Source organism: Alligator mississippiensis, chromosome 1 (assembly GCF_030867095.1).
Source record: "Alligator mississippiensis isolate rAllMis1 chromosome 1, rAllMis1, whole genome shotgun sequence".
Taxonomy (NCBI): domain Eukaryota; kingdom Metazoa; phylum Chordata; order Crocodylia; family Alligatoridae; genus Alligator; species Alligator mississippiensis.
In genome coordinates, this window is record NC_081824.1 from 30,788,502 (window position 1) to 30,815,489 (window position 26,988).

At 45.6% G+C, this 26,988-nt stretch overlaps 1 protein-coding gene and 1 long non-coding RNA gene across 2 annotated transcripts in view; one reads left to right on the plus strand and one right to left on the minus strand.

Moving 5' to 3' along the window:
- TAF1B (TATA-box binding protein associated factor, RNA polymerase I subunit B) overlaps positions 1-3,206 on the minus strand; it is a 55,325-nt gene extending 52,119 nt beyond the window's left edge. The window contains exon 1 of the mRNA XM_006266288.4: positions 3,132-3,206. Coding sequence (XP_006266350.2) covers positions 3,132-3,149 — 18 coding nt within the window. The 5' untranslated portion in view covers positions 3,150-3,206. The remainder of the gene's footprint in view (positions 1-3,131) is intronic.
- Positions 3,207-3,987: 781 nt separating this feature from the next.
- Positions 3,988-26,988, plus strand: part of LOC106738860 (uncharacterized) — a 97,258-nt gene continuing 74,257 nt past the window's right edge. The window contains exons 1-4 of the long non-coding RNA XR_009462984.1: positions 3,988-5,817; positions 6,189-6,273; positions 10,346-10,435; positions 19,853-19,936. This is a non-coding gene — a long non-coding RNA (uncharacterized LOC106738860). The remainder of the gene's footprint in view (positions 5,818-6,188; positions 6,274-10,345; positions 10,436-19,852; positions 19,937-26,988) is intronic.

Below are 26,988 nucleotides of genomic sequence, written 5' to 3' on the forward strand. Positions count from 1 at the left end.
CATTTATCCACTATGGGATTTCTTTCATCTTTTTCTGATGCATTTGGCACCTGGGTTGGCTGTCTGGTAAGAAACACAGTCCAGTTGCCTTTAACTCAGCAAAGGTTTTTTATTTGGGACATAACTGAGATAAGAGGTTGTAAGAGAGCCTGTCACTACAGCAACTACAATACTTTTGTTAACAGCGAGAGGAGCTCTGGTCTCCTATGACAGCTAACAGTCTGCAACACACACACGTGTGAGCACATGGTATAGATGTGCATAAATACATGAGTATGCACAGTGTATTTATACGTACACACACAAGGTTTGTGTGCGTACACAAACTGTTTATATGTGTGCATACACACACGGTTTATACGTGTAAACAAGGTTCTTTGGGTAGATGTGATATCTTTCATTTGACCAACTAAATAGTTGGAAAATTTGTTCTTTGCAAGCTTTTGGACACAAACACCCTTCTTCAGGCATAGAGAGAGTCTTTTGGGTTATATGTGTACACACACAAACACATGAGGCTTATATACGTACGTACAAACACAGAGTATATGTACACACACGTGCGCATGTTTTATACATGTACTGTTGCCAACCTCGGCCATTTGCAAGGGGCCTAAGCCAAGCTAGAGAAGTACTGCAAAGCAGAAGGCCCCAAAGTCCATTTCTCAGTGATTGTCCTGTGAATCTTTGTAGATGTGAGAACGTCTGCAAATAAAGGAAGCCATTAAGCACAATTAAATAAAGCACAAACCCTGAAAGGAGATAAGGGAAGTCCGTGCATTAAATAGTCCATATACACTGTATCATAGCTTTATCTTAAAAATATTAGTAGTGACCAATGTAACCAAAAGTATTAGATGTTATTATTTTGCAGTAATAGATATATTTTTGTTAAGATGCTTAAATAATTTGTAAAAACAAAAACAGCTTTGTCAGAGAAGACCATAAACTAAGAAGAAACAGGTCAGCATTGAACAATATTCCACAATGGGAAGGAAAGGAGATAAGAAACCCGCCCTCTCTTTCCCAAGTATGTAAATCCTAACTAAACGACACCTTCTAAGTCCACAAGAGATGTGGTTCAGTCCAGTTCCAAAAGTTTCAGTGAAACAATAAATGTTTGTTTTCATGTTTTAGAGTGCAAGCAAATAAAAGGTTGGGCTGTAGACCTGTTCCTGTCTCCTTTATCAGTAGCTTACCCACAACGTTATCTGTTAACTGGGTAACAGTACACATACACACACACGGTTTATACATGCATATATACACACACACAGAGTTTATACATGTAAGCACACACACATACAAAGTGTGTGCACGTCCGCATGTGTGTGAGATCATCATAGGCCATCCCTCTCAGTTGCAAAGCTGTCTTGCGACCCAGTGCATCCACAGGTGGCAGATAGTGGAATGACCTTTAGGGAAGGTTAGCTCTGAAAGAAGCAGGGGTAACTCTGATGAATAAGCAGCTGCAGACCAAGCAGCAGCAGCACCACCAGGATGTGGTGGGGACAGCAGATGGCAATGTTCTCCCTCCTGAAAAGCCACATAAGACCTCTGATGGTGCTGTGACATGGCAAGTACAGGTCACTGCTATAATAAATCTGTCTAGCCCCCAGCCTTGGGTCTACAAGTCCTTAGCAGCAGAGCAGGCAGAAGATGTTAAAATCTCAGTGGCTGCGAGGGCAGATGAAGGCCACAGTGGAACAAGATCTCCAACTGTCTCGGCCTCCCAGCCGTTGGATCAAGGTCTCATTCTGTCAAGAACTCTGTGGAAGCTGATGTGCAGGAGCTTCTCCATAACAAAAGAAATCATGTACAGACATCTTCCATGAAAACGGCGATAGCACATTTTTCAGGCTTTTCAGCAACCTGCTAGCGATGACAGGAGCAGGATTGAGAGGCCTGGAAGCTCCTGGTCATGAACTGGCATGAAGGCAGCAGTTACAAGAAGATTTAAGCACTTGGACGAGGCAGGTGTGTGATTTGGAAGTCCTCGAGGCCAACTTGGAAGAAATGCAACACGGACATCAACTCGTGGGAGACCACTGCCCAGGACCATCCCAAATGGAGGAAGAGTCTGCTGCAAGTCTCTGTACTTTGAAACCTCACAACGACAACAGATGGAAAAGCGGGAGTGGCAGAAACAGCGTATGGTGGACTGAACCAAGAATCCAGAGCCACCCACTCCGCATGGAAACACGTGCCTGAGTTGCAATACACACATGCATGCACATGGTTTATGTGTGTACAGACACACACACACACAAGGCATGAGTGTATATATAATGATATGATATTATATACATATGCACACATGGAGTATATATAGCACAGGTATGTATGATGTATGTATATGTTTGTATATATGTGTTTATAAATGCACACAGAAACTATTTGTATACACCAACCAATGTGTGCATGTGTGTACGCATATGTAGATGCATATAGATACACACACACTCATGTGTGCAGTGTGTACACAGCACAAGTATATCTACACATATATATATTTAGATGTGTGTATGTGTATTACTTGTTCTACACACACAATTTGTGTGTATAGACACACACACAGTATATATGGATAGACTGACCAATGTGTATGTGTATACAGATACATACACACACTTGCGTGTGCAGTGTGTGTATAGCACAAGTATATATACACGTATAGTATATATTCAGATGTGTGTATGTGTATTACTTGCGCTACACACACACGATTAATATGTGTATAAACTGACCAATGTGTGCATCAGTGTGGGCATGTACCTGATACATGTGTTCCTGTCTCGAAACACACACAGTGTGTGTGTATAGCACAAGTATACACATATATATAGTATATACTGATGCGTGTATGTGCATTACTTGTGCTGCACACGTGCACAGTTATATTGATGTGTGTATGTGTATTACTTGTGCTGCACACACCCAGGGTGTGTGTGTATAGACGGGCTCACGTGCGCATGTGCAGAGAGGCACACACAAGCAGGCCCTAGCACAAGGCTGTCCCGGCCGGTCCCTTCCCGCAGCCGAGCCCGGCGCCCCCTCCCCTCCCCTCCCCTCCCGCTCCCCGCGCTCGGGCCCGAGCTCGGGCCCGGGCCCGGCGGCGCGCCCGCCCTCACCGTGTCCTCCTCGTCCATGGCCGCGGCGCCCCCGGCCGAGCTGCGCAGCTGCAGCGCGGCCCGCCCCGCGCCGGCCCCGAGCACTCGGGTTCCGGCCGCCGCGCGCGAGAGCAAAGCAGCGCACATCGCAGCACAGCACAGCACAGCAGCGCCGAGCGGCGCCTGGGCCCTGGGCAACAGAGTCGTTTTCAAGCGAGGGTTGAATCCTCCAGGGTTTAGAAATCAACCCCCACGAGACCGACCACTGAGAGTCACCCGGGAGATAAATGCTCAGGCATTCATGGAAATAAGTAGTGAATGTTGCATTTGATTTAGATAGTAGGCCGCTGGATTTTTAACATGCATTTGCCTTCATTAATGTCATTGCCTCATAAACCTCCGGGAGCAGATTCACAGAGAGCTGGCAATCCTACTTCAACCCTTATCTAGATGCTGCCCCAAACACCACGCCCGAGTGATGCACAGGCAGCTGGGTGGCCATTCCTCCGGTTTTGTATAGGACAGTCTGTTTTTCTGGTCCTCTATTGATATGAAACCCGATGCCTTTATGTCCTCTATTTTTCACTGCTTAGCACCATCCCCAGCCCACCACTGACACCACCGTGGCCACCTGTGAGAGCTCCCTGCTCGGCCTGCTCCCGACACTGCCACAGCTGCTTGCAGGAGCTCCCCACGCATCGCCCAACACGTCTCCACTGCCAACACGTCTCCACTGCCAACACCACCTATGGGAGCTCACCGTGCCCTCAGCCTTGGGAGGCACGCAAGGTTCATGGTGGTGGGGACATGGTGGGGGGGACTGGGGGGGGTTCATGGTGATGGCGGGGGGGGGGGGGGGGTTGTCCTCTGCTCTTGAGGTGCCTCAATGGCCATCCTATCCTTACCAGGGTGGATCTAGGATTTTGAAGGGTGGGGGGAGGGTGAAGGTGCATGGTTAGTCACATAGAATATGACAGGAAAGCTTCTTTGGGGAGATGTGATAACTTTTATTGGTTGGAAAAAAGTTCTTTTGATGCTTTCAGGCACAAGTATCTTTCTTCACTCAGGCATAGGGAGTCCCTGCTGTCCTGAGATCTGCAAGGAATGAAAGAAACTAAAAATGTGCCAGGATGTCAGTGAGAATGTAAATAGGTGGAAATTAAGGAAACAATGGGAAGTCAGGGGGAAATAATGCCAAAAGTAAATAAGGGAGACTCTACTCAAGGTAGAAAAGAGGCAGTCTGTGAAATAGCTGGAAATTAGGAAGACAAAGGGTAGAAAAGGAGGGGAGGGGAGGAAAAGGGAAAAAGAAAAGTGTAAATGTTAAGGTCTGGAGGTATCTGGTGAATCAGATGTCGGACAGGTTGTTAATGTGTGTCCATGACTTTTTGTATCCAGTAGGTTTGTGAAGTTTGTTCATGACACACATTTTTCTCCAGTTAAAAGAGACTAGAAACTTTCTTAACAGGCTTGGGACCTAAGCACTGTATTATTCAGTTCAAGATCAAAGTAAAAGCAAACATAACTTTATCAGCATGTGCCTGAATTTGCTAGATTATACATTAAGTTTAAAAGACAGCAGACACTAGGCCAAAAACAAAGATCCAGATAGTCAAAACAGATTGTTTCATTAGTCTGGAAGTTATTATAGTTAGACGTACATAGCATGCAGACTTGTAACAAAATCTAGTTTTCTTGAGTGTCTTGAGAGTGCTTCCAGTACTTCACCATCAGTCCTGAGTTAATATATCTCAGTTAAGGTTTTTAGGTAGAGCTAAAAAACAGTTTGCAGGGCAATGAGATAGAAGAGAGACTTTATCTGGAGCAAAATTCAGAAGAAAGGATACTTTGGATAGCAGAACATCAAGACCATTAAAAAGGAGAGTGGGTCCTTAACACCTATGGAATTAAGTGACATTAACAGGAATCAGATCATAGTGAGCCATGAAGTCAATTGACTCAGTGCTGCCTGAACAGAAATGCCATTGCCCCTCCTAAGCAGTTGGCTTTAAAGCTTGGGTAGAGCAGAAATCAAAGGGGAGAAAGTACAAATGTACCTCCCTTAATCCACCCTTGATTCTTACCAACAGCAAGGCCCAATGCATGAGCAAACCCATGTCCCAAATGCATCAGAAGTTGCAAGACATCACATAATAGAGAATTACAATAACTAACTGTAAAGGGGGAATTTCTTCCTACCCTCTCTTTGTGGTGGCCTTTGTTGCTAAGATCTTGGCCTTGAAACCTTGTGGGAGTAAGTCCCAACTTTTTATCAGTGTCAAATTTGTTGCTCTTGAAACGTCATGGGCTCAGTTTTATATCAGACCCTACAACAGGGCCTGCCTCTGAAACATTCTGTGCATCCTATATCCCTTAGCAGACATGGTCAATGCCTTAAAGAGCTTGCAAATTAATTTTAGACAAAATCCCAGTGACTTTTGCCATTGCTGTGTCCTGTCTAACCCTCACTGCCGGCTGACTGCAGCACTTCTTTGCCAGGGTGGCCTCCAGCCCCCAGGGGGAAAGGCAGGAATAAGACAAATTTGTGGGCAACCACCTGATTACCAAGTCCAGCTCAGGCAGCTGGTTCCTCCACCAGGTAGCTTTACTCCTCCCCTAACTTTGGGGACTGAGGTAGAGAGAAATCAGTGTTAGTAGTGCAGGGATCCCAGCCTGCAGAAGAGAGCAGCAGCAATTCCCAGAGAAGGTAGGTTGGGGGTGAGGAGAGTGGGAGGGAGGGAGAAATTCCTGGCAACAAGATTGACAGCTGCCCCTGGAGATCAAGAGTGGAGAAAAGGAGGGAGAGATGTGGGGTGTTTGAGAGAGAAGTTTATGAGGATAAGACTATAAGAAGAGAAATGGAAATTGGGCTTTGAGGGGTAAGTCCTGTGACCCCAGGAGAGCTAGACTTCCCAATAGCTGAGGGTGAAGGGAAGGAGGAAGAGATCTGGGCAAGAGCTGTGTCCTGTGGGAAATAAACTCCTGTTTGCATTTCATTTTTCCAGGAAGAGTCCTCACAGCTGTAGAGGAACCTCACCTTTAATGTTTTCCTTGGTGCCTCTCCATTTTCTTTACCAGGCTACCTCCGGAAGCATGGGAGTGGGAGAAGCAGGACAGGAATGACAGGTGTGAGATGATGAAGACAGGCTACCACATATACAAGGTGAGCAACAGTGCTTTTTTGTTGTTTGTATATAAAATAAATGTCAGGAGGCCTTGAGCTACCCCCCTGGACCTGCCACTGATTCATCTTGTGGTACAGTAAAATGTGGACAGTAATATTTACCTCAAAATTATGGGACTTAATTGGCAAAAAAAATCACTGAGGCTAAGAATTTAACAGGATTTAAAGAAGTTGGGCATTTTTGTGATGAAAAAATCCAGTTACATCAGTTAGGTTTAAAAAAAAGTGTTTGGAGGAGTTATAAGCCCTCTTGCTTCAGGTCGCAAGCTAAGTGATGGGACTCTGGACAGGTTATCCCAGAAATGTCCACTGCAGGGTTTTCTTACAGCTGCCACTAAAGCATCTGCTAGTGTCCTCTTTTGGTGATAGGGCACCAGTTCAATCCAACATGGCAGTTTCTGCAGCATAGGGGTATTGTAAGCATTCATGAATTACTCACTGTGCAGTCCTTTGAACATTTACACCAACACTTAAATGCTAAATGTATATTTTAATTGCAAGTTTTGAACTTGGAGGCAGAGGAGACTTGGTGTTATGGCGACAGGAGGGGTGTTCTGTGTGTAATGTGCGACAGGCCCTGCCTGGCTTACCTTGGCACTGCAGCCCAGGTGGCCAGGCCATGAACAGAGCAGCCAAGGGGAAGGAAGGACATGTGTGGATGCCAGGAATGAAGCTGGATGCACTCCTCACCCCCGGAAGCAACCCAACGCTTCCCCTGCTGGCCAGTGAGCCTGGGGAAGTGGAGCGTGCATGCTTCGGCCAGGAGGTAACTGGGAAAAACCCAGGTGCAGCTCCCACAGCCAGTTGTGAGCTGGTTATACTCTCTGGGACTGGATGACCCCAACAGACCCAGAGGAGCCCATCAGCCCACAGAGGATTGAGGCCCAGAGGCAACACCAAGCCTCTCAGTCCCCCTTATGGACAGCCTAACACTCTGACAAACTCACTCACTGTCACAGCGGAGGGACCACATGAGGAATTAAAGGAGAGGTGGGGATGGGAAAGTGCAACCCAGTGGGGACCCAAAAAGGGTGAGCCCTGGAGGGATGGCCCATGAACCTCATGCACCCCCACAGTGCGGCCATGCTTCTGAATGACGCCAACAGGGGACAGCCATGACATTCAGCCCTGAAAGGCCTGGCAGGGAATGCCCTGGGGTCCTGGTACATGTGGCCAACTAGCCAATTGGGAAGGACGAGGAGGGGAAAGGCCAAGTAGCCCGAAGGGGATGAAAAGTCCAGGGGGTGGCCCTCAACCCTCTGCACTCAAGATTGAGCAGCTCAGTGTGGGGGCAGTGGTTCCCTGCCCAATGCTCAGATTGAGCTCCTTTAAGATAAATTCTTCTTGTGTTGCCATGTTTTGGGGAAAGGAACAGAACTGCGGCATGGCACCTTTTCTTTGTCAAGCCATCACATGAAAAACAGAACCTGCAATGACATCAAGGCAGTGCCAGGAACTACCATAACACCAGAGTAGAAAGGGGTAGGAGCATAGTGGAGGAGGGGCCTCACAGACAACGAACCAAGAAAGGCGTTCTGGAGCCCATACAGGAACCACTGAGCACTACCTCCAGAGGTGTCAAGAACAACAAATCATGGTGGGCGAGTAGGTTCAAGTGCAGCTCCCTGAAGTGGCAAGTCATGGGCCTTTCACAAATGGATATAGTATGAAATAAATTGAGGTGCTATAGGAGAAATAGGGCCTTAAGTCAGGTAATGTACACCCCATACCACAGCAGCATTCCCTACAGTAAGCATGTTTTCTAAAATGATGCCCACTGTAGTTTTTTATAGGAAGAGAAAAATGCTTCTACTCTCTTCTTCCACAGTTTACTCCAGTCTAATTTTTCCCTTTACTAGTTACTTTCCTTTATTCATAGTTTTATCTATCTATAACATCTTCATAATTACAGCCTGTAGTGATGTGGGGAATCTGCCTTAGGGACAGCTGTGTACTCTGTTTAATATCATAGATTCACTGTGTGGAAGCTGCCAGAAATAATGTTTTGTCGCACAATCAGCGACTGAAAGTGCTCTACAACTGTACACTGACAAAAGTGGACAGCTGCAGAGCGCTCCAAAGTGGAGTGCCTTCATTAACTTCGGTTAGTGTGCTCTGGGTGCAGGGCTGGGCTGAAGCAGCTCCAATCCACCTGCGTCCTCCACTCCAGCACAGGCTGGGCAAATGCCAGAACAGACCTCCCTCCCCTGCTTTCTTCCTCTTCCATCCTGAGACAGCGCCAGAGCTGGGAGAGGTGGGAGAGAGCTAGGGGAAGAGGCTACAGACACACAGCCTTTCTTGCTGTGTTGGCTCCAAAGTGTAGCTTCATCATCCACCCTCTCAATCCAACAGCAACCTTCTGCTGGGTCAGGAGGGTTGGTCTAACTCATGGCACTTTCTTTGAAGTGCCATGAGTTAGAGTGTCAAACTTGAAACTATTTTTGAATGTGGGGTCTTCTGCCCTTCCTTTTGGACAGAAATTCCATGGGGTCATTAAACCTCTATGGGCCTCTTTTCATGTGGAAATCTTCTCAGACAAAGAACTGGCTACTGTCCAGTGCAAAACATTTTTTTTTCAAGCCTGAACTTTAGGGGAGAAGTTGCTAAGCTGGAGATCACCTGATCTTTACCTCTGATTTATCACCTGATAAAGAGAACTGGAGTTTGATTTTTAAAAAGGGGGATTTCTCACTAGCTGTTTTAAAGATTAAAAAGGCATGACTGCACAGATGAGAGAGTGGGATTCTACCTTTTTCTATATTGCAGTGTTCTGCCAGCAAAGCCATATTATTTAGGGGTGTGAAATGATTGCACCCTGGAGCCACCTCTGTTGTTCAGGGAAACTGGTGTAATGCTTTAACAGCAGGAAAAAAATCCTGCTGCTGCCAGAATTGTGCCCACATCAGGGGACGTGCATACCACAGTATAGCAGCCCCTGTAGCCTATTGTTCAGAGGAAGAGCCATATGCAGGAGAGGAAGAATCCAGGTCTCCTTATTGGACTGACTTAAGTCCAAAATAATACTTTAATAAATAAGTTGAGCCAGGGAAAGATACACAGGAGTTCCGCAAAACAAAAATCTAAGAATAGCAGTAATTTTGAAACCTTAGCAAACCTATGAGTAATGTACTTGAACTGTCACATCTCTAAAGAAGTAAACCATATGTTAGAGCAGTGGGGGACAACTTTTTTTGCAGGTATGCCACAAGTTAGCCCCACATTTTCCCTGAATGCCACTCTGATCCCCTTCCTCTGCTCTATTTTCTGCTCTGCTTTGTACTCTCCACTCTCTACTCCCTGCCCACTTGCCTGCTCTATAAGCTTCTGTGCTGCCTGTCCCCTCCCTGATCTACTGGATGCCACACACGGAGGCTGCTCATACCACTTCTGGCATGTATGTTGCAGGTTGGGCACACCTATGCTAGAGCATCTACAAGGTTGGAGCTCTGGCAAAGAATATGCTTATGCAACTTGGGAGCTCAAGAAGAAGGTAGCACTGGTGGTAGATGTTAGGGAACCTTGACTATGAGATCTTATTTGCATGGTAGTTGAAGGAACAGAGCCCCCACGCTCAAGAATTGTGCCAGAAAAGCCACAGAAAGAGGGTGCCAGAACCAACTTAGACTAAGGGAACATTAAAAACACAGGAGAGATTCCAGCATGATGGGGCAAAGCATCCTTCTGAATGTCCAGAAAACTGAGTTTCAAATCCTCTCTCCAGACCATTTCCCCAACTTTAAATAGGGATAACAATACATCTGACTTTCTTCATATCACATTTTAAAGTCTACTGATGAAAAGTGCTGTAAGAGCTCAGTATTATTGTCTATCTGGAGCCCCGCATCATTTGAACATAAGGTTGCAGCATCAGCTGGAGGTTTGCCTTAAGGTTGGCATACAAGTTCCCTGAGCTCCTATGTATACATACGGGCTGCAGTTGCTGTGGAGTCCTTTAGACTGGTGCAAGGTTTTCCACAGCTGACTGAATCACCAAGCAGGACACTTGGTTCAGATAATTTATTTTAATCTTGCTTTTTCTTTTATATTTCAGCTCCTTTCAGTCTTATTGGTTAGCATAATTCATCCAGCAGTTTGATCCATTTGGCTCCAATTCATCCGTGCAGCTCCACGTGGCCTTTACGTAAGATTTGGTGTATCTTCTTGTGAACTACAAGATGCACTACACTACACACATTTATTTAAGACAAAGCTGCCCTTCCTCCTATGGCCTGTGCTGCCTGTCCCTGCCCCTGGGGGCAGGGCAGAGTTGTTTGGCCTGCAGGACTAAAGGAGCCCATGGCCAGGGAGTTCAGGGGGACTGAGGGAGCCCCTGTGGAGGTACTGGTGCAGTACAATGCAGTGGGAGTTGCCTGCTGTGTAGCAGGGGGCCAGGTGGAGCACCCCCATAGTGCAGTGGGGTTGGGGGGAGGTTGTGTGGCTCCAGGGGCTTGTGTGCCAGGGAGGGAGGCTATGTGGTTGTGGAAGTGTACGTGGTACAGTGGGGAATGAAGGAGGGATGTCTACTGCTGTGGCCCCTGTGACATATGGCTGGGGGGCCTGCAGCTTCTGGCCATTCAGAAGTTGGACAGCCCTTATTGTATAGCTTTCGCCTACCCATCTATTCATACTCTTAAGGTTTACATCTTGTAGAAACTGGAGAATAGTACAATTTATTTCCTGAATGATAATCTTTACTCATGATTTGTATCAGATCTACATTTGGAGACAAATTGACATTCAAATAACTGTATCAAGTTACTATTTGTAACTTTTAGACAAGCCTAGGAACATGTCATAAATCTACTGGATACAAAAAAATCATGGACTAAATATAAACATTGGTTTTATGGCACATTATAACCTGCCTGTCATCTGATAACTCCAGTTAACCTGTCCACATTTTACCAGCTACATTATTCTATCACCAGTTCAACATTCCCACTCCCCTCCCCACCTGTCTCACACACATTGTCTTCCACACCTCTGATCCTCACTGCCACGTATTTGCATTTTCATAGACCTGTATTTTGGCTTCTATTCTACCCAGGAGACCACACAGTTCACCAGCAGACTTTCTCTATGCCTGAAGAAGGGTGTTTGTGCCAAAAGCTTGCAAAGAACAATTTTTCCAACTATTTAGTTGGTCAAATAGAAGATACCACATCTACCCAAAGAACCTTGTCTGCCTAATATGTCCTTAGACCAGCATGGCTACAATCAACAGCCCAAAGTTACCATTTTGAAATTTATTAATGAAGTAAGACAATCTTAAATGAATTAGATAAAATGAAAAGTAAGCTTACTAAAATAGGTTTGCATCTGAGATGCTTTCTTAAATAAAGGAAGCATTAATTGTAGGTAGGTAGGAAGTGACCTGTTTGCCTAAGGTCACCATGGGCCAGATTTTTAAAGATATGTAGGTGTTTAGTCATACTTTCAGAAGGGCAAAATCAGGTTAGGTGTTTAACCAGCTTACAAAGCATTGAAAATACTACAGACTGCCTATCTACATCTTTAGGGCTGCTTACAGACATTAAAAAAACTAAGAAACTGTGCTTTACCAGACGAAACAGCATGTTAGTTCAGCCCAGCTCTGCAACGTCTGTAGAAATCAGGCTCTTCAGCGGGGCTTTTTGACGCTTTTATCTAAAGCTGAGTCCAACTAACGTGCTGGGTGAGCAGGGTACAACTAACGTGCTGCCTCTTCTGGGCATGTGTTGGGCTCGGCACAGGAGCGTGCCAAGTTTAAAGTCAAGCACCATTTTGTTTTGTTTTTATAAACATCTGCAAGCAGCCTAGGTGTCTAAATACTTGTGAAAATCTGGCCCCTTGTCTCAGGTTTTCAGGATTAGTTGATGTTATCCTTTCCTGCCTATTTTTTTCATAGATTGTAAGTGAATAACCAGGCTTGCAGCTTTTTCAGATCATATTTGGTTTTTCAACTTTCAATAAACTGGAACACATGAAAGTCTGTTCTATGCCTATTATCAAATCTGAAAACATAACTAAGGCAAACGCTTTCCTGCACAATAGACACTGAAAGTGTTGTCATTTGTAAAATGCCAGTAATATTCACTTGATAGTAAAGACTGATATTTGATTCTTAAACATGATGTTGACATGTGAAAAATGGCTTCATTTCTGAAGTTAATGTTATTTCCCCATGATTCAGTTTATCATTAAAAACACCACTCTCATATTTCCAAAGGTTGCATGGATGTATTCTTTTTTTTCCAAATGTATATGGAAGTTTGAGGCCTTTTATATACCTTACCATATACCATTTATACGGTAGTTTGAGGCCTTAACCCTGTTTGTTGTAATTTGAAATATAATTTTAAACAGGTCTGTTTAAAAAGGGAAAAATGTTTTTATATTTGATTTAGATCCATTCGAGTTATGTTTTTAAATGGGTGATTTAGGAACTGAATTATATAATGTAGTTGCCCGTGAGCTTATGGTTTATGTCAGTTCTGAATTTAGATGGAAATTTAAATTCAGGCAACCCAGGGGACTCCTTTTTAGTCTTATGTGCCTATAATTCATCCTGGCATATCCCCTCTCAGCACCTTACAAGCTCAGAGTAGACAGAGCCATTATCCTTCCTTCTGTACATTCTGTCTAGGTCAGCAGTTCCCAATCTGTGTATGGGTATCACCAGTGGTACACAGACAACCTGTCAGTGGTATGCGTTAATAGGTTTATTATAATTACTTTATATGACAAAAATTTGCTGGTGGTACTTAGGTTGAACTGAACATTTTGCTGGTGGTACTTAAGGTTGTATTGTTTTAAATTAGTAGTTCACAATCTGTCAGAGTTTAGGAACCGCTGGTCTAGGGTGATTTACACAGAAGGTGGTATGAGGCAGAATTTGTGATTAGCCTCAATAATTTGTGATTAGCCCTTATAATGGACACTTAAGCAGAGAATGCAGGTTCTGTGCATTCTTCCCCTCGTGCATGTGTTCCCCTAGTGGAGTCTGCTTTTAATAGTGTTTGGAAGGTATTATAATTAGGGACCTACTTAAATTGCAGCAAGATAAAGGGTTTTTCATGGTGCACAGAGCCGATTTTGTGGGCATTTTGCAGCAGCTGCACTCCTCACCATTGATTGATGGAGGGGCCCCAACAGCCCTGTTTCTTTTTGCTGATTAGTTGAGAGGCAAAAAACATATAATCAAATAGCAATCTCCACTGAAATATTATATAAATTACAGTATTACTATATCTAAGCATGCAGGGGTTTGGGTTGTAGCTGTGTTGGTCTAAGGACATAGGCAGACAAGGTTCCTTGGGTGAATTTGATATCTTTTATTAGACCAACCCAAATGGTTGGAGAATGGTTATTAAGCAAGCTTTCGGGTTCTAAAACCCTTCGTCTAAGCATTATATTTAAATCTAAATCTTTGTTTTCTGGTAAGCATTTTTGGGGGGTTGGTCAATTCTGTGGGAAATCGAGGCCAGTGCCATTTTTCATGGCAATTGCAGAGATCGCCATTTTTTGTGGCTTCCGTGAAAATTGCAAAATCACAATTTAAATAGGACCCTAATTATAACCTGATTAGCTGTTGCTTACTGTATTCACCCAATTCCAACATAACCTTGAATTGAAGATGACCCTCCCAATAATTAGATTCCATACGTGGAAAATTATAAATATATTGTAATTTTCCATGTATGTATAAATTCTAATTAGTGGAAGGTCATCCTAAGTCCATCCTCCCCCACTGCTGTGATGAGGAAAGAAGTGGGAGAGGGTACCCTTGTCCCCCCTCCACCTCTTCCTGTCCCCCCATGCCTGCCCCCTACCATGCAACTCCCTGTCACATGCCCCCTGCAGCCTGCCCCCTCTACTCCCTGCCTCCCCCACCCATTGCTCCCCCTGCAGCCTGCTCCCCCACTTACCATCTGCTGCAGCTCTGTTTGTCCAGGGTAGTCAGCACCATCACAGCTGTAGCCTAACCTCAGCCCAGCCCTGGCAGGGAGAAGCAGCAGCAGCTCCCAACCAGGCTGGGTTGGGGTTGGAGAAACTGGAGCTTGAGCAGAAGGTATGAGGGAGAGGGGGCAGCTGATGGAAGGGGAGCAGGGGTAAGGGGTTGGGGGGGAGGCTGCAGGTTCCCTTCCACACCCCATGGCCCTAAGTTTTCCCTAGCCATGTCCCCCTCTCCTACCAAATGAGCCATTTTGGCCCAGGGCATGTGCCAGCTCAGCTCTGCTTCCATTCCCAAGCCTAGGGCCAAAGCCAGAGTAGAGCCACCACCTCTGAGTGCTGAAGAGGTGCTGAAAGTATGGGGAAAAATTCACCTGATTCAGGGACTTTAAAAAAAGTGCCCAACTGCTGCTCCTGTGGCATAGTCTGCCCCTCCATGGTTGAGGGAGGGAGGAAGCTGGGTGCTGGGGTGCAGCTACCCCTGCATCACCAGTCATTGCTCCTGCACTCCCCTTCACAAAATCCTGGATCCACCCATGCCCTCATATAAAGAAAACAGGAAAAAGCCTTGGTATAACATCAACTGGAGAACTCTGTGCGCATGGCTAATGTGACAGACCATGAGGAGTATTGTCACATTTCTGTTGTAAAGTATTCAAGTTATAATGTTGGCTGCCTTAGTTGACCTCCAAAACTAGTGCATGAGGAACAGTGGGGTAATGAGACAGTGAAGCCAGAGTTGCTGGATATATGACAGAAGACACATCCCTCTTCAGAGACTTGAACAGCTTTGCTGACACTTTACCCAGGCAGGGATTGCAGGTAATACCCAGGAGACAGCCAGAGGTGAAGGAGAAATAAACATGATGATGGTGACAGATATAGCAAGGATGGACAAGTAGGCTATTGTCTGAAGGGGATGGTCTAAGTAGACTAACAGCTTTGGGGCTCAAGGCTTTGAAATACTGGAAAAAAAACAGCAGAACAAACTTTGGGGTGGTCTGGGGGCTGTGCGGGTTGGACTGGGGACAGAGGAACAGCTTAACCATTTGCAGAGGGCAGAGATGGCCTTTGCCCCAATAAATATCTTTATTCAAGAGAAGCTATTAGCATTGCTGCTTGGAACTTCAGGTTGTACTTCTCCCCAGTAGATAAAGTCCCTCTCTCAGAAGCTGAATTGGATGCTAGCTCCTTGAGTAAAGGACACAGAACAACCAAAGAGGGTCAGAGAGGCCAGCATCTCAAAGTGGGAGGAAGCCAGGGAGGAGCCTAGGCTGGACTGGCTTCAGAGAAGGTCTCAAAGATCAGACGTGGCTGCAGTGGTGCTGATCGAGAAGCCCCTGGGGGGAGCTCCATGACACCTAGAAACCAAATTGCTAGGAGGATTTTGACAAACTGTAGGACGCTCAGAGAAAAACAGCAGAGTAGATTATGAACTAAACACACCAACCCAAGAATGATCAGATACGTTCACTAACTACAGCCTGATTACTATATTGACTCAAATCCAAAATGAGGCTCCCCCACCCCCATCAGCGTGGGGGAAGAGACCTCATCTTGGATTCGAGTAATCCATTACTGGCATAGGGTTACCATGTTTCCAGTTCCAAAAAAGAGGACACATGTTGTAGGGACACTTCACTCACAACCCACAGCCCCCTGGCCCTGCCAATGCCCCTCATTCTCAACCTGCATCCCAGCATCCCTGCTGCTGCCCCTCATTCCTGACCTGCACACCCCCGGCCCTCCCAGTACCTCTCACTCCTGACGCACAGTTCCCCACTCCTCCCCAGGCCATACTGGTCCCCCTCACTCCCAACCTGCAGTTGCCTGTCACTGCTGGTGCCCCTCACTCCTGATCACAGCCCCTTGGTGCTGCCAGTACCTCACACTCCCGACCAGAGCCCCCCGCCCCCCCTTGCGCCCTCATTCCCAAGCCACAGTCCCTCCAGCCCTGTGAGTTCCCCATATCCCTGACCCACAACTCCCTGCTCCTCTCAGCCCTCCTGGAGGGGGCCCCCAGCTGCCCCCATCCTCACTAGGCCAGATTGTGGCAACTGCAATTCATGCGGACGGTGGCAGAGTGAGTTTGGCCCCAGTGCAGGTGGGAGGGTGGAGGAGGAGAGGCCTGTGGCACCCCCCACTCTGGGCTTGGGCTCCAGCGCTGCACGAGGTGGCCTGACCATGCCCCTCCCCACCCAGGCAGCATCTCCTGGCCGCTCTGTCCCTGAGAGCTTGGGCACCGGCCCCTGTGCTATCAGTCCAGCCACAGGGCTCCCTGCTGCCCCCAAGGTTCCCCCTCACTCCCTTCCCCTGCTGCAGGGGCAGGCATCTCTCCCCCATACCCCCTGCCCTGCTACAACCCTGGTGTCCAGACAGCTTCCTCCAGTGCTGGCAGGCATCTGTCCCCTCACACCCCAATCCCTTTCACACACCCCTGCCACACCCTGCCCCCCCTGGCCCCCAACAGTCTTTAAGCCCTGGCCCTCCAACCAGGGCTCCCACTTACCTGTAAGCAGCTGCTGATGCTGTTCCCACCATGCTGCCAGGCTGGATGCTGGCCACGTGTGTATGCGTGTGTACTTGCACATACCCCCTACCTCCAATCGCCCTCCCCCCCGCTCCCCAGCAAAGGAAAATCCTGGACATTGGTTCAGATTTCAAAAAAAACACCCAGACAGAGATGGGAGGATCCAAAGAGAGGACATGTCCAGGAAAATCTGCACGTATCGTAACCCTATTTCTGGTTCATAGGTTCATAGGTATAGGGTCAGAAGGGACCTGAGCAGATCATCAAGTCTGACCCCCTGCCCTGGGCAGGAATGAATACTGGGCTCATATGACCCCTGGTAAGTTTAAGCTCATATGACCTCAGCTAGGTAGTTATCAGGCCTCCTTTTAAAGACCCCTAAGGTAGGAGCCAGCACCACTTCCCTTGGAAGCTGGTTCCAGATCCTGGCTGCCCTGACTGTGAAGTAGTGCCTCCTGATGTCTAGCCTGAACCTACCCTCAATCAACTTGTGGCTGTTATTCCTTGTTACTCCAGGAGGCGCTCGAGGGAACAGGGTCTCACCCATTCCTCTCTGGTCTCCCCTGGTAAGTTTATAGACGGCCACTAGATCCCCCCTCAGCCTTCTCTTGTGAAGGCTGAACAGGTTCAGGTCCCGTAGCCTCTCCTCGTAGGGCCTGCCCTGCTGCCCCCGATCATGCGAGTATATTCTGGTATAAATATACTTATCATTTAAATATTTAACCTTTCATATTCCTAAGAGTAGCTTTAAACTTTTCTCAGTGTGTGTGGTAGGGGAGTGCTAAATGGTCGTATTCTATTCAGATTCAGCCCAAATTGGGAACAGTGATTTGATTCGTTGATTTGGATCACTGTCCCCAATTTAATTTTGCCGAATCTGAATCTGAAGATTTGATGCTGATTCAGAGAATCACTGATTTGGCCATAGGCACAGCTTTAAATGTTTTTTCTACATGCCACCATGCATGGCTCATGATCACTGTGATGCTGGGGCGCATGGAGGGTCCCACAGGAGTGTGGGGGGGGCCTCCTGCGTGCTTGGTGGCAAACTCAGAAGTACTTCCAGTCCACTTCTGGGTCTGCAGGGGAGTGCGCTGGGGGGGGGCCCTTCACCCTCCCTGGCTTGACGATTGGCCATGGGGGGACCCTGGGTGCCCCGCCCAGACCCAGGAGACACCAGTCACTAAGCCAGGGGGGTGTGTGGGCGGGGGGGGGACACGCTCCCCGGCAGACCCTGAAGTGTACTGGAAGTGCTTCTGCTCCACTTCTGAGTCTGCTGCCAAGCACGCTGGGGAGCCCATGTGCCCCACCATTGCAGCACTCACAAGCTGCCTGGAACCTTGAGGTGTGTAGAAAAAACATTTAAAGGTGTGTGTCTGACTCACCAAATCTTTCCGTATCAATTTGGAGGGTTCTGATGTGATTCAAAGAGATTAAAGGGTCTCCTGATTCGATTCGGATTTGGAGATTCGGCCACCAAATCAGGCCGAATCTCTAGCGAATCAAATCAGGGACCAAAGCTTTGTGCAGCCCTAGTGTGTGGAGTGAACACTTGCAACAGCCCATTAATGGTTTTTACACTTAGTTCTCCATGTTAGAAAGGTGATTACCCATCACATAAAAATATAGTTAACACTTTGAAACAGATCCCACTTGTTCTAATTTCTGTATTTTTGTTTGTGCAAACCATCTCTGGGAAAGTGAGGCAGCTTCATTTGGCAGAAAGGGGTGTGATTTTTTAAACTATTTTTTTAAATGAAATATTCTTGGAGAAATCAGGTGGGAGCAATGATTACATATGAAGGGTTATTGCTTCCAAAAATGGAAGAAACAGCTTTGATCCTGTAAAAGCTTGTGTGCTTGTTTAACTTTACATATTTTGAGTAGTTAGCAGATCTACTCAGTGTCTGGTGATGAAATTGTAGTGCACTGTTGAAACAGAGTCAGGAACTTCATTTTCTAATGACAATTGGTTAGAAAAATACCATATTGTAGAGACAGTATGATGTCAGCAAAACTGTATGAAAACTTCAGCCATTTGAGCTAAATGAGAAAAGGGCATTTTTATTCTAGCAAAGTGTGTTTCCATGGGGAGCTAAATTGAATAACTAATAGCATTATAATTATACCACTAAATTTCTTCAGGTCAAATGTGAACTTATTCTGTGACCTTAAAAAGTCAGTTGCATTTCTTTCACATGATTCACTTTCTGTGTCAGTAAAATAGGTATATCAATGCTGACTAAATTTTGGAAATTGATTTGAGATCTACAAGCAAAAATTATACAAGTAATATTATTATACTTTTATTGCAGATTATAGTGTGAGGGACTACATACAACTGCAGATTCTTTCTTATTCATTATGTGCAAAAGTCATCTACTAAACAGTGCAGCCTGATAGCCCATCAACAAAATTTCAAAGCATATTAGAGGAAGCAAGCCTTGCATCTATTCCTTAAATCACTTCAAAATGATATGTATAAAACCGGTTATTCAACATGTAATATTATGTGTTACCTTTGTCCCTAATTACAAGTTACCCAAGCATAGTGAAATACTGATAAGGGTATGATAATTTCAAAGCTAGGAGACCAACTATCTTCCTGCTTCAGTTAACATTTTTAATTAAGATCACTATGAAGCATAGTCAGATTGATGCACAACTGATAAATATCATGCCTTGTTGTTCCATTGTTTTGACTGTTTAATGAATTGGGTTCCATTGCTGATACCACAATTCTGGTTTCTGACTCCAGGTTTCCTTCATTTGAATGTGTGTGTGCGTGCTTGTGTATGTATGCATGTACACATGCACATGTGTGTATGAAACGAATCAAGTTTACTTTTGCCCATCTTCAAGACAGAGCTAATGTAATAGTAGCAGCTTCAGCATGTATATAGTCACCCAGTAATTATTAATAGAGCTGCTCTCACGAGTCCAGCAGGAGCATAATGCCTTGTGGGACACTTACTATGAAGGGAAAAAAGAGCAGAACCTTAGCCTTAACAATCTAAATGGTGTGAAGGGACATGCTGGCCAGACTTGCCAATGCTTTGTCTTTTAATTAGATCTATACTGTCTTTGCTTTATCAGAGCACCTGAAGTGGGCTAAATGTTTTCCTGAAACTTCAGGAAGGCACAATTCCTGACACAACTCAACCATCTAAGGGCAGAGAGGTGAGTGAACAAAGTCTGGGGAACAAGAAATATGTATTTTTATCTAAGTCACCCAGTTCACCCATGGACTCTTTAGAAGGGGCTTCAGTATAGAGAAGATAGTAGCCCTGTTGGTGGGCTGTATCATGCAGCAGGTACTGCATGGAAGAACACAGTGGCACTTGTAAAAGAAGCTAACAGCAAGTGGACAAAGGTGGGAACATCAATGAAGTGTTTAGGGTGGGGCAAGCTTAACAAGGGAGGATCAATAAGGAGGGGCAAAGTTGTAAAGAGCTTTGAAGATTGCAACAGGAAGTTTAAATTTGATGCTGTAGCCAGCACTGGCTTAAGGTGAGACACACCCAGTGTTGCCTCATGTGTATGTGTGTATTTTTTTAGAATTTCATGTTATGACTTTTATCATAAGATTCCAGCTTCTGGATTCATGGGATTATAATGAGACTCTCAGATTTGATTAAAAAATTATTTCTAGTCTGCACAGGTGCTGAGAAAAGTTTTGAAAAATATTAAGTAATGGCTCAAACATTGTAAGTTAAGTCCCAAGTATAGTTATCATTTAACATTTCTTGATTTTTATTTTTATATTAGTCACGTGATTTGTGGTGACTGATACATACATGGTACATGATTTGAAATGATCAATACTGCGCAAAGTGACCTGAAGATTTTAAGGGCCTGTCTGGCCAGTAACTTGGATTTAAGGCAGCAATTTGATCTCCTTGTCTTCCTGCCACTTCTGAGAGAATGACATCTTCCCTTTGGGGTGTACTAGACTTTCTTTCTCCTCAGTCCCAGAGAGACAGGGTGACAGTAGATAGATGTTAATTAGGGCCTAATGATAGAGGATGGGTAACTAAAGGAAGGGAATAACACTTATAGGCAAGAAGGAGGACTTCAGTTGTTAAGAATTTAAAATATTTGGAGAAGAGCAGCATGCATGTCTCAGAAAGTGAGGTATGAGAAGCCTTGGTTTTGTATTCTGTTTCGTCCTGAATGTAGTTTCATGGATATAATATTTGTAGCTATGTCAGAGTCTTTGGTCATTGGCTTTAGTAAAGAAAATTAGGGGTCAAACAGCCTGAAGAGGATTTTCAGTTCAAACAGCACACTGCATTAGTGTAGCATCTTTTCAACATCTTTATCAATAATTTGGATGTCGGGGTGAAGAACTCACTGGCCACACTTGTGGACAACACCAAGTTATGGGGGAGCATGGTCATGCCTGCAGAAAAGTTGCAGATACAGGCAGACCTAGACAGACTGGAGAGATGGGCAAATTGGAACCAGATGAGGTTCAACATTGAGAAATGTAAAGTGCTCCATCTGGGGGCAAATAATCCCCAATATACCTACAGGCTTGGTGGCGACAATTTGACTTGCACCATGGCTGAAAGGGACCTTGGGGTAATAGCTGACCATCACATGAACATGAGCTGTCAGTGCAATGCTGTAGCCAGCACGGCAAACAATACTCCGGCATGCATCAACCGATGCATCTCATGTAAAACCAAGGAAGTGATTCTTCCACTGTACTCAGCACTAGTGAGACTGCAGCTGGAATACTGCATCCAGTTTTGGGTGCCACACTTCAACAAGGATGTGGAAAAACTTGAGAGGGTCTAGAGAAGAGCCACCCATATGATCAGAGACTTGCAAGACAGACCATACGAAGAGAGACGGAGGGACTTGGGTCTCTTAAGCCTAAAGAAGAGAAGGCTGAGAGGGGCCTTGGTAGCAGCTTACCACTACATCAGGGGGGTACATCAAGAACCCAGTGAACAACTGTTCACCAGGGCACCCCTGCGGAAGACCAGGAGTATTTGATACCAACTCCTGGAAAACTGCTTCATGCTCAATTCTAGGAAAAACTCCTTCACAGCCAGGGTGTCTAGATTGTGGAACAAACTCCCTCCAGAGGTGGTGCAATCACCTACCCTGGAAATCTTCAAGAGGGAACTGGACAGTCACCTCGGTGGGGTCACCTGACCCCCAGTTGTCTTTCCTGCCTAGTGCAGGGGGGCTGGACCTGATGATCTTGCGAGGTCCCTTCCAGCCCCTAACAATCTATGAATCTAGGAGTACAGACATTTTAAAAAAGGCTAGGGAGCCACCTTGTGGATAATGCAAAAAGATCTCAATGGGAGTAGTTCTGCTTTGCTGGAAATTCAAGGGCTACTGTTTTCTGTATACAGTTCAACTTGGCAATAGCCACATACTTGGTTCCATTAGCTGTACTCACAGCACGCGGCTCTTCCACTGATTAAAACCAGTCAGCAAGAAAATGAGTGAGACAGGGATGGGGAACAGAAGTGAGGCTCTGAAAGAGTAATGTAGAATGTAACAGGCCCAGAGAGGCCTGGTGGTGAATGATCCACATCCTAAAATACATGGCAAGTCAATCGTTTTCTTTGAGAGACAAGGTGAGTCTCTCACTGTTCAAGTGATTTTTTTTTTTAAATCCCGTGGTTGATTTTCTGTGTAAAATCCCATCCGTGTAAGACTTTAGTTACAGTGTTACACATTGGTGCATTCCTTAGGTAGGGGCAAGTATCAACGTTTCTAGGGGGCAAATCCTGTCCCATACTGAGTCACTGCAGTGAACTGTGAAGCTATTTGTCTGTAGGAAGAGTCAGGGCACAGCAGGTAAAGCGCTCATCCAACTGATTTTTGCATGCCATAGCTCAGTTCTACCTGTATCCCCTGTACCATATTACACAGGGAAAGTCAAGATGGGATTATTGGATCATTGGAGCTCCAATTTGTGGACCTCCTGCGTCTTTGGGGACCACCTGCATCTAAAAAGAAAGACCTATAAAGGATGGAAGACTGGATCTACCCCAAAGGAGGAGTATTCTGCATTGGTCTGGACCTGTAGGGAGTGAACCAGAAAAGCCAAGGGTGCGACTGAACTCCAACTGGCTACATGTATCAAAGACAGTAAAAAGTCCTTTTTTAGATATGTGAGAAGCCAGAGGAAAAGCAAGGGTAACACTGGACCATATGGCACAACTGATAACTGACACCCATGAAAAAGCAAACCTACTTAATGGGTATTTTGCATCAGTTTTTCATCAACCCCAAGGGACAGCCCTGCTCAATACGGTATGGAATGGCTAGGGTGAGGGAGAATTGTTACCTTTCATCAATGTAGACCATTTGAAGGAACACCTTGAGAGGCTGGACACCTTCAAGTCAGCTGGCCCAGACAATTTACACCCCAGGGTACTTAAGGAGCTGGCAGGCATCATAGCTCAGTCACTGGCACGGATTTTCGAGAACTCGTGGTGCTCAGGTGAAGTGCCCAAAGATTGGAAGAAAGCCAATATGGTGCCTATCTTCAAGAAAGAGAGGAAAGTAGATCTGGGGAAATACAGGTCCATCAGCCTGACCTCTATCCCAGGGAAGGTCTTGGAAAAAATTATCAAAGAGACCATTTGGCTGGCTAAAGAGACAAACTGGCTAATGGCAACATCCTGAGGGATAGCCAGCATGGGTTTGTTGCTGGTAGGTCTTGCCTGACCAATCTCATCTCCTTCTATGACTAGTGACATATTACCTGGACAAGGGAGAAGAGATTGACGTTATATATCTTGATTTTTAAAAAGCCTTCGATCAGGTGTCCCATGATCATCTCATGGAAAAATTGGGCAACTGAGGCCTCAGCCACATTACAGTCCTATGGCTGGGGAATTGGCTCCAAGGTCAGACACAGAGAGTGGTAATAGACAGAAGTAAATCATCATGATGCACCGTGACCAGTGATGTCCCCCAAGGCTCTGTCCTTGGGCCTATACTCTAACATTTTTATTAATGATGTGAACACTGGTATCAAAAGCGGACTGGCCAAGTTCGCCGGTGACACCAAACTTTGGGGTAAAGCGTCCATACCTGAGGACAGGATGGTGATCCAGGCCAACCTAGACAGGCTCAGAAAATGGGCAGATGAAAACCTGATGGTATTCAACACCAAAAAATGCAAGGTACTCTACCTTGGGGAAAAAAACCCCACAGCATGCTTATAGGTCCGGCAGTGCTAGGCTTGCTAGCACCAAGGCTGAAAGGGACTTGGGGGTCATGATTGACCACAAGATAAATATGAGCCACCAATGCAATATCACAGCTGGTAAAGCGAGAAAAACCCTGGCTTGCATCCATAGATGCTTCTCAAGCAAATCCCAGGATGTCATCCTCCTGATGTACTCGGCCTTGGTGACGCCGTAGCTGGAGTACTGCATCCAATTCTGGGCTCCACAATTCAGGAAGGATGTGGAGAAGCTTGAGAGGGTCCAGAGGAGAGCCACGTGTATGATTAGAAGGGCAGGAGAACAGGCCTTATGATGAGAGGCTGAGAGCCATGGGACACTTCAGCCTGGAAAAGCACAGGCTCAGGGAGGAACTGGTAGCTGTCTGTAAGAATATAAAGGGTGTACATCAGGATCTGAGGGAACACCTGTTCACCAGAGCACTCCAAGGGATAACAAGGTCAAACGGTCATAAACTCCACCAAGACCATTTCAGGCTGGACATAAGGAAGAACTTCTTTACTGTCTGAGCCCCAAGGGCCTGGAAAAAACTGCCTCCAGAGGTGGTGCAAGCACCTTCTCTGAACTCCTTTAAGAGGCATTTGGACGTTTATCTTGCTGGGATCCTTTGACCCCAGCTGACTTCCTGCGCCTGGGGCAGGGGGCTGGACTCGATGATCTTCTGAGGTTCCTTCCAGCCCTAATGTTTATGAAATCTATGAACAACAATATGGCTTCCCACAGGGCAGCATGCTAGCAGCAATCCTTTTTAACATACATATCAATAACCAACCCATACAAAACAATACGATGAGCTTCATATATACTGATGATCTATGCATAATGTTGCTAGAGACGGACTTTGCCCCTGTCAAGAACAGGTTGACATGTACACTGAGTAAGCTCCCAGATTATTATAATAAGAACCAGCTACACACCAACCTAACCAAAATGCCTTTCATCTATGCCATAGAGAAGCCAAGTGGAAATAAACATCATTTGGGATTCATAGATTCATAGATTCATAGATGTTAGGGTCGGAAGGGACCTCAATAGATCATCGAGTCCGACCCCCTGCATAAGCAGGAAAGAGTGCTGGGTCTAGATGACCCCAGCTAGATACTCATCTAACCTCCTCTTGAAGACCCCCAGGGTAGGGGAGAGCACCACCTCCCTTGGGAGCCCGTTCCAGACCTTGGCCACTCGAACTGTGAAGAAGTTCTTCCTAATGTCCAATCTAAATCTGCTCTCTGCTAGCTTGTGGCCATTGTTTCTTGTAACCCCCGGGGGCGCCTTGGTGAATAAATACTCACCAATTCCCTTCTGTGCCCCCGTGATGAACTTATAGGCAGCCACAAGGTCGCCTCTCAACCTTCTCTTGCGGAGGCTGAAAAGGTCCAGTTTCTCTAGTCTCTCCTCGTAGGGCTTGGTCTGCAGGCCCTTGACCATACGAGTCGCCCTTCTCTGGACCCTCTCCAGGTTATCCGCATCCTTTTTGAAGTGTGGCGCCCAGAATTGCACGCAGTACTCCAACTGCGGTCTGACCAGCGCCCTATAGAGGGGAAGTATCACCTTCTTGGACCTATTCGTCATGCAAATCCCACTGACTGTGTACTTGGGGTTACATTGGACCTGACACTTACCTTCAAAGCACATGTAAAGAAGATGAAAGGGCCCACCACAACATACTTTGAGAGTTGGTCATCTCTAAGTGGGGAGCAAACACAACTACATTATGAACCATTGCTATTGCCTTGTATTATGCTATTGCAGAATATGCATGTCCAGTATGGGAACAATCAGTTAATACCAAGAAACTAAGCCCAATTCTATACAACAGTTGCCATGAAATAACTAGATGTTTAAAGCCAACACCAGAGGATGGCACAGTTCTTTGGGCAGATGTGATATATTTTATTAGGCCAACTAAATAGTTAGAAAAAATGTTCTTTGCAAGATTTTGGGCACAAACACACTTTTTCAGGCATACAGAGACTCTGCTGGTGTTTTGTGTTTCCCAAGGTAGAAAAGAAGCTAATTTTTAACATGCAGGTCTATGAAAATGCAAGAGTGGTAGTTTGGGAGACAATGGGTAAAGATAGGAGGGGGAAGGAGGGAAATGTGTGAAAGAATGTAGCTGGTCAGCTGCAGGCAGGTTACCAGGGGTTATCAGATGACAGGTGGGATGCAGTGTGCCATAAATGCAATGTCTCTATTTAGTCCATGATTTTTTGTATCCAGTAGATTTATGAAGTGAAGTTCATAGATTATCTGTGAAAGGTGTTTTGTAAATTCCCTTTGAGGATTAGAACTGAGAGATTGGAGAGAGAGAGAGAGAGAGCGAGTGTCTTTTGAAAAGTCTGCACCCACACGTAATTGATTCTTTTTGTCTTTCATGGAGTTTTGGTGTGCAATGATTCTGGTACGCAGTTGTTGTTTGGTTAATCCTACATATTTTCCATCAGGGCATTTGGTACGCTGGATTAGATGTATTACATTTCTGGAGGTGTGAGTGTTAGATCCAGGAAGGGTGATGACTCTGTTGTGGGATGTAGTTATTGTGGGAGTTGTGAGAGAGATGTTGGAAGGTTTCACATTTCTTGTCCTGGCATAGTCTGGATCCATTTGGTGTGCTTTGGGCCATAGGAAGTTTACTTCTGGTGATGAGGTTAGCGAAGTTCGGTGCTTGTTTAAAGGTTAGGATGGGTGGTTCTGGAAAGATCTCTTTTAAGAATTGTGTCTTCTTCTAGTATGGGTTGCAGTTGTTTGAGGATTTTCCATATAGGTTCCAGGGAAGGATGATATATCATAACTAATGGTGTACGATAAGTGGGGATTTTCTTTTTGTACTGCAGTAATTCTTCATGTGATATCCAGGTAGCTCTTTCAAAAGTGTGATCTATCTTTCTGGAGGAGTGTCTTTGTTGGGTGAAAGCCTGTTACCAAATTTGTCCATTACCTTGGGGTGTGCTCATTTATTAGGGATAGTTTCTAGGGTCTTGGTGATTCTGTCAATGTGCTGCTTGTGTT